At 41.4% G+C, this 20121-nt stretch overlaps 1 protein-coding gene across 2 annotated transcripts; it reads right to left on the bottom strand.

Moving 5' to 3' along the window:
• Positions 1-652: 652 nt before the first annotated feature.
• On the bottom strand, positions 653-14254 carry LOC107223878. 2 transcript variants are annotated; one of them, XM_015663710.2, is made up of 3 exons: positions 13802-14254; positions 7290-7381; positions 653-4918 (listed from the first exon to the last, which is right to left on the bottom strand). In XM_015663710.2, the coding sequence occupies exons 2-3, from the start codon at positions 7335-7337 to the stop codon at positions 3263-3265; spliced, it is 1704 nt and encodes a 567-aa protein (XP_015519196.1). In that variant the 5' UTR covers positions 7338-7381; positions 13802-14254; the 3' UTR covers positions 653-3262. The 2 variants fall into 2 exon arrangements, with proteins under 2 accessions (XP_015519196.1, XP_046587508.1); XM_046731552.1 differs by lacking the exon at positions 13802-14254 and adding an exon at positions 13573-13790.
• Positions 14255-20121: the final 5867 nt, after the last annotated feature.

The following is a 20121-nucleotide window of genomic DNA, read 5'->3' as shown; positions in this document are numbered from 1 at the left end:
ATTTGTTCGTTATCCTTAGAAAACAACATTAGTTCTCCGAGTAATAAATTTCAGATTCATTGTGACGCTTTGACTAGTGAAGAATTTTCGCGCAGTTTGATAGGATATTGAAATTTGTGCAGTTTGTTGAGCGTAGCGAGAGCACTTTATAATTTCATAAATCGCTCCAACGAATTATTAGCAGATATACCTTTCTAAATGTATTGTTATTATATCAGACATACATTAATTCGATGAAATTTTTATACATGATGATGGAGTTTTGCTAGGCGTATTCGTACGTGAAAATAAAAAAAAGAAAACAGCAGCTTATCCTCAACCATTGCTAAATCACGAATTACGGTACATTTTTTTTTTTTTATTATGATTCTACATTTTAATTTTTCTTGATTTTCTTTTTTTTTTTTTTTTTATTTTTTCTTGATTTTTTATTTTGTTTATCTTTTCTCTTTCTCTTCAATCTTTGCATTTTCTCAGAGTCGATCGGAAAAAAAAAAAAAAAACAGGCAATAGTAAGGCAAATATCTAACGATACTTCCATATACAATACATATATATATATATATATATATATATATATATATATATATATATATATATATATCGTATATATATACTCACGAATTCGGGACGGGGTATTTTGCTCATGAAATTTTCTAAAATCCTTATACTTTTATATGCCTATACTTTATACACTGTATAAAATTTCAAAAGTGGGATTTGACTAATTTAAAGAAATAAAGTTAAACCGATCGCAGGTTACAACGCCCTATCCCGTCATATACTATACATAGATATTTGAACATCTAATCGCACGATTATCCAACATGCAACAGGAGTACGAATTGTACGATTTTTTGTCATTCTTTTTACTTTATGTAAAGAATGAATGCCTGAAAAGTGACATAAAATGTCCTGTTCCATTTCAAACCGATGGAAAGTACTTTAAAAATAAGTATAAAATAATCTATTCGTAAGGAATTTCGTGTACAGTATAAATTTATACATAATAATTGTGTGCATATATAAAAAAGACTACTCATCAATTAAACTGCGTAAATATATATGATAAAAATTAATAACACCTACTAACTCATAATCCGTTTCACAAACTTTACTCTTGATTCCGTGGAAGAATAAAAAGAAAACAAAAACAAAAAAAACCAACCCTTACGCCGATGTGCTGGTAAGAGTTTTGCTCAAATAATTCGGATATGTAGTTGCAGCCATGTTCCTTTTCTCAAATTCTTTATTTTTGTTTAACTAACGATATCGTTGGGGAAGAAAAATGACTTACAGTAGAATATAAATTGTTATTTTACCGGTGATATCTGTAATTACAATGAGCATAGGTATAAATATTATCTATCGGTATGTAATACATACTTCTATAAATAATACAAACAGAAGAAAATATGTATATATGAATATAAAAATACATATTACTTTTAAATGCCAGTTGTACAGGTATTTTTAAGCAGGATAAATTACTTGCCAGTTACTATTACTATATATATATATACATATAATATTTGTTATGTATATATATTATATATGTTCATATTTTACTAGACTGAACATTTAAGTACAGTTTAGTCCGGGAAAGATTTTCACTTTAAATACAACATAAGGATAAATTGTTGTTTATAATTTTCTTTTTTTCCTAATTCAGTTTTGATAATATAACTATCGACGATAGTCCATATATAGAAGAATGATAACAGAACACAAAAGATTATTTCTAGTGTGAGCATGAAGATTGAGATTTCAGTTGCGGGATGAAGTATTTTTCGTGACATTTCATGATACTTTAATTATTTTAATGTGTATCAGCAACATCGAATGGAATTCGGTCGATAACTTCACGGTAAAAATTATTACTCTGAAAATATTTTCCTATACTAATAATTATATTTGATTCAAATAAATTTTCGGAACTGTTGCAATTTTAATAGAGTTTATCGACGAAAAGTCATGATTTCGTTTCAATTGGACATCCGATTGAAGTATCTCAAAGCAATACTTACATGCGGCTGAGAATGTGAATTATTTTTAATTGAATAGTATAATAATCGCGTTATACGCGATAGAAAGACAAGATAATGATTATACTTGAGTTTAACGTAAATGAACGGAAATAGATGAATAGTTAATTACTTAAATGTAAGGTACTAAGCGTACTTTGTTGGAGTATAAATTTTCGTTGAGGTTCTACAGCATACGAAATAGTTAATCACGACGCCGTTAAAAAAAAAAAAAAAATCGACGACATTAAGTTAGCAATTGTATAATGAATATGATATTTCTCACTGTGAATTATTTTTGCTTCTCTTTTACTCCGCAGTGTTCAACTTTCTCTTTCATATTTGTTGATCAAATTTTGCATCGTGAATATTTATTGAAAACCGTATGCAACAGAACCTCCGAACGATACGTAACATTATCCTATAACCATTTACCCGGTCGCATCCTACATATTATTTAACTTTTACCTCTATATATATATGTATATATATAGATATAAATAAATAAATAATTAAATAAATATTAAATGTAATGACTAAACATCGTAGTCCAAGAACCAAGGTGACAAGATGATATTTGAGCTAACGTGTATCGACACTATATATATATATCCGTCGCAACTTGGAAGATTTGCAAGAAAACGGAGAATAATTCGAAAGATGAATGGAAAAACTTGGCAAAGTCCTTTTCAAATGGTCAAATTCAGTAACGTATAGACTGAAAAATAATACGTTGATACCGTAGATTTATAGGACCTCGGTTTTAACCAGAAAAAAATCGGTTTTGTGGACATACTCGTCGACTCAAACACTGAATTTCAAACACTTGTATGAATAACTGAAAAACTATAATGAAAAATTAATAATCCTTAAACAACGTCTATACTTATATAGGCGGTGAGCCTCGAATTAGCCGTAAATTAGGTATATATATTTTAACACGTGAAAATCTATGTATATAAAAATTGAGACATCTTTCCCCAATCGGGTATAAATGTCGAGCGAGTCGACTGATTTAACCATCTTAACTATTTTTAAACCGGATAGAATAAAATAACAAGATTAGTATCGGTATAATCCAATCTTAATTAATACTACTATTACAAAATCTAATTGTAAGAGAAATTGTTTCGTTAATCGCTCGTCATTTGTGGCGGGGGAAAAGGCGTCGTCTAAAGATATGAATCTTTATTTTATCTCCTGTTTCGGGAGAAAACAGAGCAGTGGTCTGTAATGTCCTAAGAGTAGAAGCAAGTCTTGGAGGTTTTTTTATGCGCGTTACTGCCGAACGGTCCAACGATTCCTTTGTTCGGTAGTTTACCGAACGGTCTTAAACGGAGGCAAACGTAGGCCGTGAGGGCAAAGGATACGAGTAGAATTGCGAGGAGGACGATGAGCGTGATGGCGAATCCGGGTGTCGTCATGCATATGAGACTCGAATTGGCGGCGTGTTCCTTTGCCGGAAACACCATCGTCGGTCCGACCACGGAATCGTTGCTCGACTCGTCGATAGCGAAGGTTAAATCGCCGGTGGAAACAACCCGGATGATCCTGTTGACGCCGACCTCTTTCTCGGGACTAACCGCGACCTCGCGAGACTTTCTCCTGCGCTCATCCCTCGGTCGTCCGGCCGTTGCCTGGAGGTAAGCTTCGAGAGGAAGCGGATGAAGAGGCGGTGGTCCGTAACCGGACTCGGGATGGATCACCTGGTGGTTCTCGATGTACGTCGACTGCGAGTCGAGGAGATTCGACTCGGAGCATTGGTCGGGGCACTGGTACCTGCAGATCTGAATGGTGCACTGGAAGTGGACCTCCATCGAGTCGGGGAACTTGAACGCCTGGAAGTGAGCGTAGGAGAGAACGGAGGCGCTAGCTCCGAAGTTTTTGATCTTTGTGAAACGGGACATCAGCTTGGGCCTGGTTATGCACCCCTTCTGATCCACCAGCTGGATCGGGGCGCGCTTTCCGTCGTGAGCCATGCAGTTCCGGACCAGCATGTCGAACTTGGAGTCGTCGTCCTTTATGGCAAGGACCATAGTCATCGTCTGACCGATCTTCACCAGTCCGGATACCTCGGAGGCCCAGGGTCCCTTGCCCACCTGGATCTGCATCCAGCAACCGACGTTGTCCCCGGCGAAGTCGGTCCGCACGACGTCGAGCATGTCGACCGGAAAGGGCCTGAACGTGACCGACTTCTCGTACTGGTCGTGCCACGTGCACCGGAGCTTCCTGGCCTGGTCCCATACCTCCTGAACCTGCGGATCGTACTGCACGACTATTATGTTCTCGAAGTATGTTCCCGAGCCTGACTCGGCGCCGTAGCCGTATAGTCCGTTCTCCGTGTTACCGGCCGTCCCGCAGGCGTGGATGCTGATCTCGAAGTTGGCCGATGTCCTTCCGAGGCCGGCCGGAAGGTGAACGCAGTTCACGTTACTGTAGTGACCCTTGCTGAAGACTATGCCGTAGAAGGGCTGGTCGAACCCGAGGTATACCTTCATCAGGTTCTTCTCGCACTTCACGTCGAGCGATATGATCTTGGGCATGTCCGGCGTTGCTACCGGCCAGGAATCGCCGCCCGAACCAGAATGGGACGTGTAAACCTTGTCTTGAGCCTCCGTTTGACCCTTGGACGGCAAGGGGGGTGGAGGTCCGTGATAAGCGACGTTGTGATGAGGCCGGGGATTGGATAGGCCAAGACTGACGCGACCCGGATGATTCCGTACCTGACCGGTGTTGTAATGACCACCTCCGGCGGTATTTTCACCGGTCGTCTCGAGAGCCAGCTGGTCCGAGCTGCCAAGCTCGGTGTCCTGCCGATCCATCGCCGATTTGTCGTTCCGATTGTCCTCTCCGGGCACGGCCTGTATCACCTCGACGTCGTCGGAGCCGGCCAGCTGAAAAACGAAGGACACACGTTTACACACGGAGTTCACTACCCGGCGGATAAGGGCCGGAGCTATAAGGAGGGAAGGAAACGGGGAGGAATCGAGTCTCGAGGAGACGCCTGAGGTTAACACCGATAGTCCAACGGCGTGACAGAGGAGCTGGATCTTCTCGACGAGGTAGGGATGGGTACGTACAAAACAGGAGCATCCGACACGTCGCACATGACCCTCAGGCATAACGGATCAACCGACCGACCGACCGACCGAATGAACGAATGAACGACCACCGTGCCATCCTCGGCGCAGGTCAATCGGCCAGCAGCATCGCTCACTTCGTCTCTCGTCCCGTGAGCTCGCGGATCAGCTCTCGGTGCTCACGCGTTCCTCTAACCCAATTAAAGACCGTGCGATTTATGCTCGCGAAGCTGGCCCGGGGAACGGGCACACGGGAATCAAAGGACCCGCTCCGTCTGGTACCGGCACATCAGGCCGCGTACCCGCTCACCAAAACCGGCTCTAATTTAATAACAAACGTGAAGGTGAACCGCGGCTTGCCCACACACAGCGATCCTTCTTTCTTTCTTTTATTCTTTCTCTTTTTCTTCCTACCCGCGATGCGCCTCGAGCAGACGCTGTTGAATAAGGAGGTACCACCGACCGACCGACCGACCGACCGACCGGCGTGGCCTGACTCCAAGGAGGAAACTCGAAGCCCTTAGCACTGGGTCAGACAACTGGATAACGGCAACGCTACGTGGCCTCCCATGGATATAAGTACATAACGCGCGATATCTGGGTTACATAAAGCTGTTATAAATCGCTCGCGTACTCCCCATCATCCAGTCCAGTATACTGTAACCCTTCGTTCATCCCGTTTACAAAATTTTCCTTATTTTTATACTATTCGGTATATTCTTCACGCCTATGTCTCTAATCGCCGGAATTTGTACTCTAGTGGCAGAGGCCTTAAAAGCCGAATTGGCCGACGGTGATGCAGGTCCGCAATAAATCATGTCAGTTTACAGCGATCGCCGTGGATGATCGGGGTGTATCGAACGAAATTGAGGACTATGCAGCCGATCTATCGATCCGTTCTTACTTTCTTACACGTGCTTCGCACGCAGCCGGTCTCGATTATTATGTACAGAAATACGTGGCATCGGGGCATCCTAGTGAGACATCAATCATGGCTAATAACACCGCGAGAAGCAGCGTTGAGCGGTAGAAATGGGTTTTTTTCATTACTGCGTCGTTTTTTCTTCTTATTTTACCAAACCATCGTAGTGTTGAGCAAAGCTGGAGGCACGAGAATGTTCAAAGGTGCCTATTTCGGATCGAACCTGCAGATGTAATGCCCCACACGCGTACACTTTTAACTTCCATTGAAGAAGAGCTCTTCGAGCTGCACGATATACAACGATTGAGAGAGAAACGGCGGTGAATGGAAAACAGTTCTGTATACATACGTGGAATGGATAGTGTCGGTGGGAAAGGTATAAAGACGCGAACACAGCTGAGCTGAGAGCGTTATACCTCAACCATAATCTTATACGTCTGGCGCTTCTTCAGAAGCGTTCGTCACACCTGCAGCTTACAATGCAGTGACGGGTTTGTCCGTTTGTTTTCATTTCCTTTTTGCCCACTCAACAACCTCGTAACATTGAACAGAAATTCAATAGAAGAATCCCTAGTCGTCTCTCGTCTCACGGTACACCAACGCGACGTCCGGAGTGATTAATGACCGCAGCAGCGAAGCGTAATCGAAGTTACAAAAGGGTTACTGGAAAGTAGGCGAAAATAAATGCTCAACAGCTTCTGATCCTAATCGAGATGCATCGACAACGCGTCATGTATACTCGTCTATTTCCAATTCGGGACCAAAATGTACCCGATGAATTTACTACAATCCGAAATCTAACTGAGAAGAATTTTAGATTCTGGCGATGAGTTTGTTCCCTCGCTATTGAACGCGTGTTCTACAAAACCAATTCACATACTCAAACTGGATCCATGAGAGCTGCACGTAACAGCAAACGACGCGACGTCTCGTCTGGAGACTGTGACACGGACGACAGTTAGTGATCGGTTACCTTCAATTGGATTCAAGCTTCCCCGAGTAGCTAAATTTCTACGAACCGAGAACCAGAGGAGGAACACAACCGTAGCTAGGTAACTGAACCCCCAACAAACCCAGATTACGACTGATGGTCTGATCAGTGTGCATTCCGCTCTATGGGGTCAACGACATTATTTTTTATTTTTTTATTTTTTACGTTATGCAAATATTTTCCATTGATTACACTTATGGAATATCATGAAGGGGGGTTCAGTCCACGATCGCTTCGCGAAGGGCGTTAAAGTAAAGAATCGAAATACTCACTCCCTTGAAGAGAAGACAGGCTAGGACCAAGTGTATGTGTAACCGCATCGTCTGACGTTTTTGGTTGCACCGTAGGAGCTCGGATACGGACTCTGGAAAACAAATGTTTTAAGTTGATAAATTTTTAGGAAATGCGCTTAAGGAGACGAGGATTAATTAAATATGGATTCGTTTTTACTCGCAGGGGATCTTGAAAGATGGGCTTTTAATTACCGCCGCGCCGACCATTTTTCTTCCATACGTATATAGGCAGATACGTTTGCAAGCTAATCATTGCAGATGGGTATACCCGTAGGTGCAGATTTAGTTTTTATCTACAAATTGAGATTTAATTAGTTATTTACCGTAGAGATTCCTTTAAATGGAATCATCATCATCGATGCGCGCAACCAAGAGTACGAAACCCACAGCAGGGTCTTCATTATAACAATATCGTCGATGTATCCTAAACTGTAATTAGCGGATTCCGTGAAAGACATACGCTTTGCAATTGCATCTGAGGCAGAATATTTTAACGCGTATTCGTGAAGTTTTTTTTAATTTTTTTCTTCTGTTTTTTTTTCTCTTTTCAATAATTTTTCCTTTCTCTCGTCATGTCTTTAAGACTCTCAAGTTGTTCCATTAACCTTCTAAAAGCTTCAATTTGGCCCACACGCGGCACGATCTTCCGACGCACTAATGGTTTCTCACACTATTTTCGACGCGTTCTTTTTTCTTTTTTTGTTCATTTTCATTTCCTCATTATTTTTTATTTCTAATTTGCTTCTCCCTCCTCCTTTTGAGGCATGCTTCCTTCCAATCGTCGATGGGATATAAATCTCAAGTTTATTCATGATCCCCCTGTCGGGACGACTTGTGGTATGATTTACCTCTAGCGGGGAAGACCGTTAGCTCTCACTTGTCGTTTCGGAAATATAATTATTTTCAAGTTGATTTGTGAATTTGGGTTAACGACTCAACCAATCATCACCGCGTGCTCTCGCCTCTCTCTCTCTCTCTCTCTCTCTCTCTCTCTCTGCTGCACAATCTTAAACTATACATATGTGTATATATATAGTATATATATATATATATGTATATATATCCGGCCACTCCTTCTTTAATTCGGCTCGAGATTCCTCTCGCGTTTTAGTCGAGGTTCCGAATGACGAACGAAAAGGAAGAAGGCAAAAGAAAAAAAGTTTACGCCTACCGCAAGATAAGGATATCATTTAATCGATGTATGCTGGCATGAAAAATGGGCCGGACGGAATTGACTTTTTATACGGGAAAATTCTTTAACGAACGTGAGGTTCGTTGAAATTCATGAAACGACGCGTAAAGAAATCGTAATGCAACTTCCAATCCGCCAATAATGACGGGCAGGTATCGGTATTCCAAATGTGCAGATGACCCATGCCGCCGTTGGGGAATTCTTGACAAGTTTAAAACAAGAGTGTGCGGCATATATATCGCATTGCTATTCAGGCACGAAGAGGCAGCCCGTAATTAGCATATGGGAACGTTCGAATAATAAAAAAGGAGTACAATGTTCCCCTGAATATGCAAGCGTTTGCCCCACAAATAACTATACCTACATGTCAGTCGCACACCTTGTTACGTCAACAAGTCGAGGAGCCGGGTGTGTGTATATTTGCTTGAGTTACTTAGGCGGCTCCTCTGGACTCTGGGCCCAACTGGTCCCCCAGCCCGTTCGGCGCCGTCCGTCCCACCTTTTATCTTCTACTCATTATCAATCGGAGATGAAAAGTGCCGTTACGAGATTCGGCCCTGATTATTTTTATTAACATTAAAATCTGGCCCCGAGCCCCGAGCTTCGACTTTGTATCGGAGTAAGAAGATGAAAAAAAGTCTAAGAAGAATTGGAAGAAAAAAAAAAAAAAAACAGATACAGAGAAAGAAAGAAAGAGAAGGACTTTAGAAAAAGAAATGAATTCAGAGCATCGTTATAATATCTGTACCCACTGTCTGTCACACATGTTTCTACGACTATACCCATGATCTTTCGATCTTACGAGCCAACAATACCTGTCGCATTAACACGGCTTACCGAAGTCTAACGGTGAACAATTTCCTCACTCTCCGGATCGTACGGCGGTATAATTTTATGAATGAAAATTCTTTCCCGATCCTTTATACGCCGCCGCCGCCAATGAATCGGCTATAATTTCTGCAATTCCAGGCGTTCGTTAATCCGGAAAAGAATCCTGCCGTTTATCTCTGTTCAATGACCTCGCCGCGCGGTTGGGGCATCCACGTGGCCCAAAGGCCACTCCGTATTTACAATACCTTCTAAACACGAGGAAGGCGGCTGGCAGTCGAGATGACGCTGGTGACCCACTGGTCCACTGGCCGTATCGTGCGCGTCGCGAGTCGTGAGTCGTATAAACGAGTCGTGAGAGGAGCTATTGGGATACGCGTACGTTTCGGAGCTCAGATCTTATCCGGATCTCGCCGAAGGGACCTATCGACGAAATTAATCATTCGATAGGTCAGAGGAGTGGAGTGGACTGGTTGACAATTGGATACTCGCGTCATTTTTCGAGTGTTCAACCTTTTGCGAGGCGCTTTCTCTCTCGGTTTTTGGTCCTACGGAAAACGCCAAGTGATCGGGTCGATTCCGCGTCTGGACAATAACGTGGAGCTGTTACTGCCCATCAGGCCCTTCGACGATCGTCGTTAATCACTACGAATTCGTGACCCAGAAACCATTGCCCAGGTGTTGCAGCCCCGGCTGTGGGAACACGTTCACCGTCTACTACTCCCCGAGAGGATGTAATTGAAGTGACAATTAATGATCGTTGGACGAACGTCGATTGATTTGAAATTCGTAAGCCATGCATCGGCTCGTTAAGACGCTGTTGTACGGCCTAAACGGTCGTGATGGGCGACTAAACACGCTGACGTATGCCTGCATCCTCTTGTGAGAAATGATCGTAGGATAGGCTGCAGCCTGTATTCTCTCTAAGTGTATAAGTAGGAAAGTAGGCGAAGTAAGTTGCGCGGTTGGCATTCGCGGATATAATACATGTCCGCCTTGGAGCGTCGAGCATTCCTTCGACCAATTGGCAATTCGGCTACCTTCCAACTCCTCGCCTACTTTGCGCGGTTGCTTCTTGTATGTGCGAATTTCATCATTTACTTCCCGTAATGACGCCAAGTATACATACACACAACTACGCGGCGGACATCCTCCGGCGTTTATGCCGGTTCCACGTCGATAAATAATAATCTCGAACTACCCCCGGGGCCTGCAGGCGGTAGCTCACCGGGTATAAGATGATCCTAAGATGTGGTAAACATGTCACGATCCGGTCTTATGATGCAGTAATAAATCAACAACCGCTGCGGTATAACTGCTCGTTTATTGCCATCCCATATCTTTCCAGTCGGGGACGATTTCTTTTGAATTATTCATAACCGTGACGAGATTCCGCAGTCCGATGAAAAGTCTTACTTCTGTGGAAAAATTTGTCTGGATATTCGAAGAGAATTGTTTTATCGAAACTCTTCCGAAGAGTTCCATTATTCAAACGTACTCTGCGAAATACTTCGACACCATTCGACTCGCAGATTAATTAATTAAATCACTAAATTGACTTTGTTCGTCCGCAAATCGAGTCTATTTTTACGGTTAACGTTGGTTAATTTTGGTCCCGCAAAGTATTTTGCAAGCCGAGCAACAAACCCTGTAATTCCCGAGATTGATTAACGACGATAGGAAATGATAAAACGACCAGCCTACATTCGACGTGTCTAATTTCGAATGGAAATAAATTAGTGTGTCCAGCTGCCGGTTTCTTCGGTACGTTACAGATGTTGAAAACGGAGGCTGCTCGGACATGACGAGAAAGGCCATCGCGCGTTATGGCAGTGCCGGAGGATTTCAAGTAAAGTAGGACCAAGAGATCTGCGACCGAGAACCGATCGTCAAATATACGCATAACGGTTTCATTGATGAAGTAATACGCAACCGACAACCTCAGCGGCCTCGGCAACCGGTCGCTTTGACCGAATGAAAGCTGCAAGGTCTCTTTTCCCTTGTCGTGAAAAGCACCGATGCGCTTGTGGAAACGAGCTTCCGAGTCTTCTCCGCATCTCTCCGAAGTGTTGCAATGAAATTTACACTACTTGCGATAAAATTTCGAAGGAATTACAACCCGGCGATCTTCGCGAACTTAACCGTGCCATCTGCAAAATGTCTTTTTCGCCCCGGGCTTTCTTCCTTCTCCTCTCTCTCTCTCTCTCTCTGTACCGCGTCTTTCGCTATTGCCTCTTCATCCTCTCTGTCTCCATTTTTCTTCCTCTCTCTTCGGTTTGATATAATCATCAAATATTATTCGCGGGTTATACACTGCGTGCCGATCGGTCGTGTTCCACTTTCGTGTAATACGCACGTGATAAAAGTTCGACGACTGCACATCGGATGAAAATCAACTTTCATACCCCGAGCATCGAGTCAACTTGATACGAAATTCCCGCTTCAATCGTACTGTGATTTACGATTGAACCAGCGATCAAAAATGACAACCGCTATGAATGTTTAGAAAATTTGGTGAAAAATCGCCCGACTCGACGATTCAGATTCGGATGACACTGTTGGTGAAATGGATCGTCACTTCGATGCATCGCGATTAGATTATTTAAATAGATTCCCGACGCGTGCAGTATCGATAGATACCTATACATGGTAGAAAGGAGCGGCTCGCACAATAATTTATCACCTTTAAAGATATTTTGGTCAACTGTTGGCGACGGTAAAACATAACGGATTGGACATTTACACAATTCGGTTGTACCGATCGAACGGGAATATATTTTATATATAGGTATGTGTCACAGTCAACAGTGTCCGGTGACACCAAAAAACCTTTAATTAACCTTAGGGTACACAACCGTAGACTCGGAACCAGGTTCGCGGAATTTTTCTTTCTCGTTTAAACTCGTGACCAGTTTAACCGATGGAGTAAATATGGAGGTATGTGTACGCACGCGAGCTTACGCGTTATGTCGAGAGACATTTTTTCCAATTTCCATTTCATTCGGTCGGCTAATTTAAATACAAATTATATTCACACCCGAACAATTTTTACATAACTGATCGGGTTCGCTAATTTCAGTGTCATTTAATCTTGAAACTCTTGTACGTCGATTAGCGTAATTTTCAATCAACGTTGATCAAGTCGAGAAAATGATGATAAAATTGGTCAACAATTGAAACTCTCTCTCACACCGATTAATTTCTCATACGGTTATCAAATTGTTGCGAGTGCATAGATGTTTAAATAGACGTATTGTATGGTTTTTATTTCACATCACGGGATATTTACTTCGAAGTTGCATCCCATAAATTATTACCAAAAGTCGGACTGCGGTAGCGAAAGAAATTCGGTATGAAACAAGGAGTTCCTTATTTATACGTCAATCATTTATTTCCTGTGTTCGGAATCCTTGTTACACAATTCTGTAGAGAAACTCGACTGGATTATCAACGTGCAAAAAAGGGGCCCATCTTATTTTACACTGAAACGAAAGTGGCCGGATGAGTCTAGCCTTGCTGGAGATCGAGAGAAACGGGAATACAGCGTAATGGTATAATTCAGAGGCGCCTGCATGCGCGCAGGTAGTCGGATACCTAAGTGGATAATCATAAGAGATAGGAAATTTTTCTCCAGATTGTTAAGTAAGCATCGCCGCGCTCCAATAATCAATTTTCTGTGCCATATTCACGCCGTAATATAACAAATCACACGACGTAGTCGAGCGAGCATTGGCAATTTCTATTCCTCTGCACGCGTATATCGTTACTTTACATCGTACGTGTGCTATTATTTCTTTTTCAAGGGAGGAGCGATGAATTATGACGCGGTGAGCCGTTTCCACGTACCTACATAGTTTCATCTGTAACGCCTTTTGACTAAAGACCTGATTAATTCGTCACGCCGGTTACCCACGAGTTACTTGTTAACCCGGACGCACGTTTACGCGATTTGGCATGCTTCGCGAGGCTCGTGCCCATCTTCAAGGTACGTGCTCAAAAAAGAAAAAAAGAACCCAAGAGGCCCAGAAAATACGAGATTAATATCAAACAGTCTAACGAGACGGTACTAATTGACCGTGTCTAACCAACCGGAAGCAATCGCAACCGCCTATCGTGTACCAATTATTACGGCCGCGTGTGCTCGAACGCCAGTTTCCGAAAAAGTACAGACATTCGAGACATACTCGACACTTTGTACAATTTAATACTCGTTACGCACTCTGGTTCAGGACGAATTCGTACCTGCATCTTCTGCTCCCAAGAGTCGTTCACGGTATCATCGACACCAAGCTCAACTGCATGGTCAAACCGACATTGTGTTATTGGGACTTGGAAACTCGGCACTTGAGGAAACATGAACGAGCGGTCACCCGGAAATGAAATAAAGCTTCCGACCGGCTACAGGATGTAACTTATTCTGGGGTGAAGGGGGCGTAAAACGATCCCTCGAAATACACGCGCAGACGGATACCTTGATTGGTCTTGATTGGTGGTACTCGATCCTCCCGGGACGAACGGATCAGGGTGGTCGGTGGTCGAGACGCACGTGGAGTGACACAAGATGCACTTAATAATCACAGTGATAACGTTCGCGACCCTGGATCATAGACGGTCTATCGATACCCGGGCACAAGTGACACAGACACTGAAACGTTGAAACGCGGACGAATGGTGTCGAGTACGTCGATATCGTCCCGCGCCGACCTCGAGGAGATGAGAGACCCTCGGACACTGCTGGATCAGAGGTACGGGAACAGGTGTTGAGGCGCGAGCGCGAAGACGCGGAGACGCGAGGGCGCGCGAACCAAGAATGGGATACACCTGTCCGATATACAGACTATATCTACCACAACTCCGTGATCCGCCTCCTGACCCAGACACGCTGGTACAGTTATATAGGTTCCTCGGGCTGAACCGCGAGGAGCGTAAGCGCGAACCTCCGATATCTCCTTATTCACCTGGCACCGTCGGTGTCTCTCCTCGATGCCTATCGGTGCACTCTGCATCCCGCCGACTCTTCTACCATTCGACTAACGACAACCCCGGTCTGCTGGGGGCCCGAGGAAATGGTCTCGGAAAGTCGTAGAATAGACGAGTTTTTCTCACGGCTAAAAGTCCCCAAGGACGTCTTTCGGGCGTAGAGGTATCCTTCGGACGCCGGAAAATGGGGCCTAAGATAATTGAGATGTGACCGAGACGTCTTTTTGACGACTCCGTGGCTTGGGCCATCTGGAACGCTTATCGCGACGAACTTTGAGGAATCATTTTACTCGAGCTCGCTATACACCGGACAGTGCAACGCTTTGAGTCGTCGAAAAGACGTCTGAATGATTTTTTATGCGACATTTTTTGACATCTAAAAGTCACCAATGACGTCTCTCGGGCGCGGAGGTATCTTTCAGTCGTCAGAAAATGCCGAATTAGAAATAATTCAGACATCTTTTCGACGATCCAAGTATCGTGCCATCTGGGACGTTTATCGCGACGATCTTTGAGGAATCATTTTTCTCAATTTCGCTGACTTTTTTCTTCAGTCCCACTTCTTCTTGGCTTGATGTAACTATAGATGTTCCGATCATCCGTGCTACCTTCGCGGTGAACGTTCGTGGCGAAAAAAGTGGTCTTCTTCTATACTTGGAATCCGTAATATGTTTCATCATCCGCGTGTTCCGTATCTGTGGTCCCGATTGCGAATGTAGGTCACGAGGAACTTGCCAAATTTACAATAATTTTGACCATCTTATTCGTTCGCGAATATTCAGGGAAGGGTGACATTCAGGATTTAGAAAGCCGAGTTCCGCAAACATTTTCAACATTATTAACACTGTGATGTGAATTGGTAAAGCTTTTTTTATTCGATTAATGACATAGTCGCGACTCCAGAAGCAAGCAAAACTTCATCTACGTAAACTGTTAGATCCCTGATTTAAAGTTTTACCGCTTTTTCGACAAATTCCAGATATTATATCCGATGCTGCAGTCGTAAAAGTATCGCGAAGAAGAAGTTGTTTGGGCTGGTTTTGCCGGCGGTGATCAGAACTCGGTACATTTATCTATCGGGACTATCGATGCGGCTGACTAACGTTACCAAAGAAGCCGATCACCCTCAGCGTCAGTCGGTCTGGCGATAAGATCGACACGAGTCGATACAACACAGTTGCATACCTTAATTCAAATATTCCGTGCCCGTGCATTCATCTTTTTTTTTATTAATCTTACAAACGCACGCGCCTGTAATTGCTTTGCTATATCCTATTCCTTTTCCTTCCTCTCGTACAGTTTTTACAAACCTCTTGTCTCAGCATCGTCGCGTCTTTGCGCGGATCGCATTGTACCAATTCTTAAATTTTTTTGCACCGTATAAAATGATCCAACCGTGCAATCATGCGTATACAGAATCGAAACGGAAATGGGCGGGAGGGAAATTTGGCAGTACATGTAGCATCGTTAGAAAGGTTGCCGCAACGTGTTCTCTTTTCGTTTTTTTTTTTTTTTTCTTCCTCTCCGCCAGCAAATTTGCCCCATGACTCAATGATATTTCTCCTCCGAGACCGCGTAACGAATTTGTAATATTGTACGGAGCCCCAGAATTGTATTACACGGGGCTTGACCGATTGGAGAAAGCTTGAAATTTTCGAACATTCTGCCATATTTTATCATCGCGGCAAGGATCGACGGCGGGTATTTTTTATTTATTTTTTCCATTCCCATCACCAGCGTCAATATATTTAGTTGATTGAAAATTAACTACAAGACTGCGTCATCCGGGGCGGTTGGAAATATCTATGAAACATGTGAAATAAAGATTGCAGGTCGTTATTATGCAAATTTATTTATCTAACACGCACGATTCTCATTCCGATATATTTTATTTTAACCAAATTACCGATTCAAATCGTGAATTAAAAAGTAGGGTATGCCTGACTTGGATTTAGTAGGTATACGGACGGCCGGTCTATTGACCTAGTACGGCATCTATCCCACCAACACAATCTTCCAATCAACGTTCCCGATACCTTTACGACGTCTTTGTGATTTTTATACCGGAAATATTTGGCGTCAAACCCTCGCTGTTAATACATCTGTATGCGTTATGTACCATCGCCGATATCCCGTTCCTCGAGTATATAATACCTTACGTACATATGTATACCTTGATTCGTTCCTTCGACCAATAATCATAACTATAACCGCCGTATGCTACGATATTTACAATAACGAATCGACGCTGTAAAGGTTCAAGCGTGAATTTTCACGCTGATAAGTATGACGAAATGGATTAATTTTTCCTAGCAAATTTCATTAAAAATTATACAGGACGAAATGAATCGAATCTGAGCATTCCTCGAAAGAGGTTGAATTCTTTCGTTTAAACGATTGTGTGTGATCAAGCGGTTTATTTAGGTCTGCACGCGTATCGTAACTACAAGGCATATTACACTCTAATGAGATTCTTCGCAGATATACATTATGCCTATACAGGCGTGTCATATCGCTTGAATACCGGCTATGAAACAAGTGTGTCAGTTATCTATTTTATATGCGACGGTACTGCAAACAAGTCGGTTAGGAGGCACTGCGACGTGTGTCAACAGGACAATGTCGCGTTAAATATTCGCGCTTCTGTCAAAGAATACAATTAACAGAGGAAAACTTATTCGTATATATTCGTAATACTGCAATATGTGTGCAAATCCATCTGTGCAGTATGTAATCTTTGCAAAGATCCGGAAATAACTTTACTTTTGCGCTAGTTAATTTTTAATAAAATTGCGAATTACGAGTGAACAGATTTGGAAAATTTTAAGGCCCTCATCTTCAAATTTTCCCAATATCGTCTGGGTACGAAATTTCGGAGATAATTTCTCTGCAGTGACGGGCTGGCTGACCACCGACCGTCAGTCACTACTTTCAAATATACTCGCGTAGTCTGTCCAGTACAGATATTACCACTGATTTTAATTTAATAATTATTTGTTAAATCCGCTCGCTTGGCGTGGCAATTACAGACTTCGGCTATTAACTAACGAAATTGTGGTTATTATACGTACCTTGAATTCTTTGTATACCATCCCCGATGAAAGTTATCGACAAGTGATTATGAGCAGCAAATTCGCAATGTGCATGTATAAGAAATAATGATATTCATTAATTTGTCGTGATTTGAGGCTTTTGTAATAAATTTTGTACGCAGAAAATACTTATCGTTCAACGTCAGCTTTATTAGAATACAGGATTTTCGACATACCGATATATATACATTTTTTCTTTTTTAACATTTTCTTATTTTCAATCTATAAAGATGCCTACTAAATTTTAAATTTAATCACACAACTACACGCTACTGGTCTAGAAAGCATCGTTACAAAATTTTATACGTTTTTAAGACACTGCAAAGGTTATACGGTAAAACATTTAATCACGTGTTTTCTCGACTTGGTGAACAATTTTCTTCGATATCTTGATACCGCGATTGTGCACACGAACAGTAGGAGAATCTGTACAAAGGTACGTTGACAATTTTTAACAATGAATCAAAATATTTCATATCCGACCATTAGAGAAAAATGAAAGAAACAAAACGAATTGAGCTACTCAAGTTTTTTGTTTCGCGGTAATCATTGGCTACTAAAACTGTACAGGGTTGTAAAAAATTGGGGAAATAAATACATCATTACGGTTCCACAGTTATACAAGTATAATATCACCTATCTATTATACAAACAAACCTGAAACATTTATAAATATCATCAGTTATTTACAATATTGTACAATCAAATAATTTTAGTGTTTTACAATTACAGTTCGCCAAGCACGCGGTTTATACTATTACAAGTTTTCTATTACTTTGTCTTTTTTCTCTTCGGTAAACTATCAATATTACATGCATATTTGCAAAATCAAGAAAGTCTGCTGTGCGTCGGAATTATACGGATTCTGCAAAGACGAATTTGGCTTACTACATTTCAAAATTGAAAGACACGTTGGGTTGCGTGCTTAAATAAGGTTTAAGAAAACAAAGCGATGCTGTAATCGCTTCAGCCAACAAAGCAAGGAATTTGTATTAAAAATATTTGTTATTTTAACGGCACGTCACGTGGTCGTCCAAGCCGGCAAAGAATGTGGCGTAAACCGTTACTGCAGGGTGCAGGGAAGCGATATGTTTCTCTTTCGGTGCATCAAAGAGAGCGTAAATTAAATTGGAAAAAAAAAAAAAAATACAAAACGAATACTAAAGCTTGGATAAAAAGGTACCTTTGATCGACAGTAATTGCTCTCATCTTCGTGATCAAAATCACCTACAGCCATTCTGACTTGTGTCAAAGTTTTCTCGAAAGGGAAATAAACTGTAGTTAATATTACAAATTTTCAAAACTAATCTAATTAAATACGATACGTTATTTCAGTGAACCTTAGCAGCGCACATTAAATTATTTGCACACCTTGTCCGTTCTGTTAATTCATTTAAATCATCGCGATTGTACGTTTAACTAAGCTGTGTGACGCATGAGAGTTTTTACGCTGATCAATCAAATTAATCAAGTATACCTAAATTAAAATTGTACGTTCACTCTCAGTATTTTTACGCTAAATAATCAAATCAATAAAGTATGCTTGAATTAGAATTACTTGCGTTTGAACGATGTAACAGTATTTGTACCTAATTCGTGAGGGCCGTATAAAACCAACGGCTAATTCATTCGAGTATATCTCGTAAAACTAAACGAGTCCACTGTGGCGCCTGGCAATAATTAATCCCAATTATTTTTACAAAATTTTCAACGCAACATGTTTTCCCTAATGAAATTAATGTTCTCGTAGTAGAAAATATTTATCAACAAGTTTAAATCGAGTTAAAATATAACATATCGATGAAGCTTTTACAATTATAACATGAAAGATGTCATTACTCTCGATTTATCTGCAAAAGAAAAAACTCAACGTCGTATCTTTGAAAATATGTAACACGAGTTTGAGTATCTGAAATTTTATAGCACGGAGATGAGTGAGAAATTAATGATCTAATGTGAAATTTTCTTTTTATAATGCCATACATATCAGCTATGGCCGTACTAATGATGTGTATGATATATGTTCCGTGTTTTCACAGTTTCGTGTTTAATTATCTCTCTAAAATTAGGCCGAATATGCATAAATTGTATGACAAATTAGACCAAAGCATCGTAGACTGTGCGACGAGTGACCGTCCTGGTTCCTCACCGTATCGCAGCGAACCAGAAAGGAGGGGGAAAAAGATCAGCATCAAAAGTTGGGAAACGAGTGGCGAGTGAAAGATAAAATTTCTTGTAAAATGGGTTGTGGCCACAGGATTTTATCGAAAAGCGAACAAAGGCCAGAGTAGTAAGAAATTACATTTATTTGATGCATTTGTGCTGACTTGTAAGCAATTGTTTGTTGTTTTCTGCTCTTTTTGTTTTTTTTTTTGGTTTTTCTAATACATTTTCATCTTGACTGACATCAGTCAATAAAACCGATACATCGTACGCACTATCTAAGTGGAACAATTGTTTGTTTTTTTCTTTAAATTATGTACAATATTATATTATATAATATATAATAATATATTTTTTAATCTGAAAAGAGAATGAAACTTCGTAAAACACAGTGTTACTTAAGACGTATAAATACCGTTATTGTTTGTCATGCCTTTATTGGAAACAAACAAATAATCACCGATCACGTATTTTTGACTCATTTCGATCTCTCAATGAAAGAAAAATAATAAAAGTATTCATAGTGTATTTTAAAGGCACAGCTTTAAATATATAA

Source organism: Neodiprion lecontei, chromosome 1, assembly GCF_021901455.1.
Source record: "Neodiprion lecontei isolate iyNeoLeco1 chromosome 1, iyNeoLeco1.1, whole genome shotgun sequence".
In the NCBI taxonomy this organism is placed as follows: Eukaryota; Metazoa; Arthropoda; class Insecta; order Hymenoptera; family Diprionidae; genus Neodiprion; species Neodiprion lecontei.
Note: the sequence above shows the minus strand (reverse complement) of the source record. Positions and strands in the feature narration are given on the sequence as shown.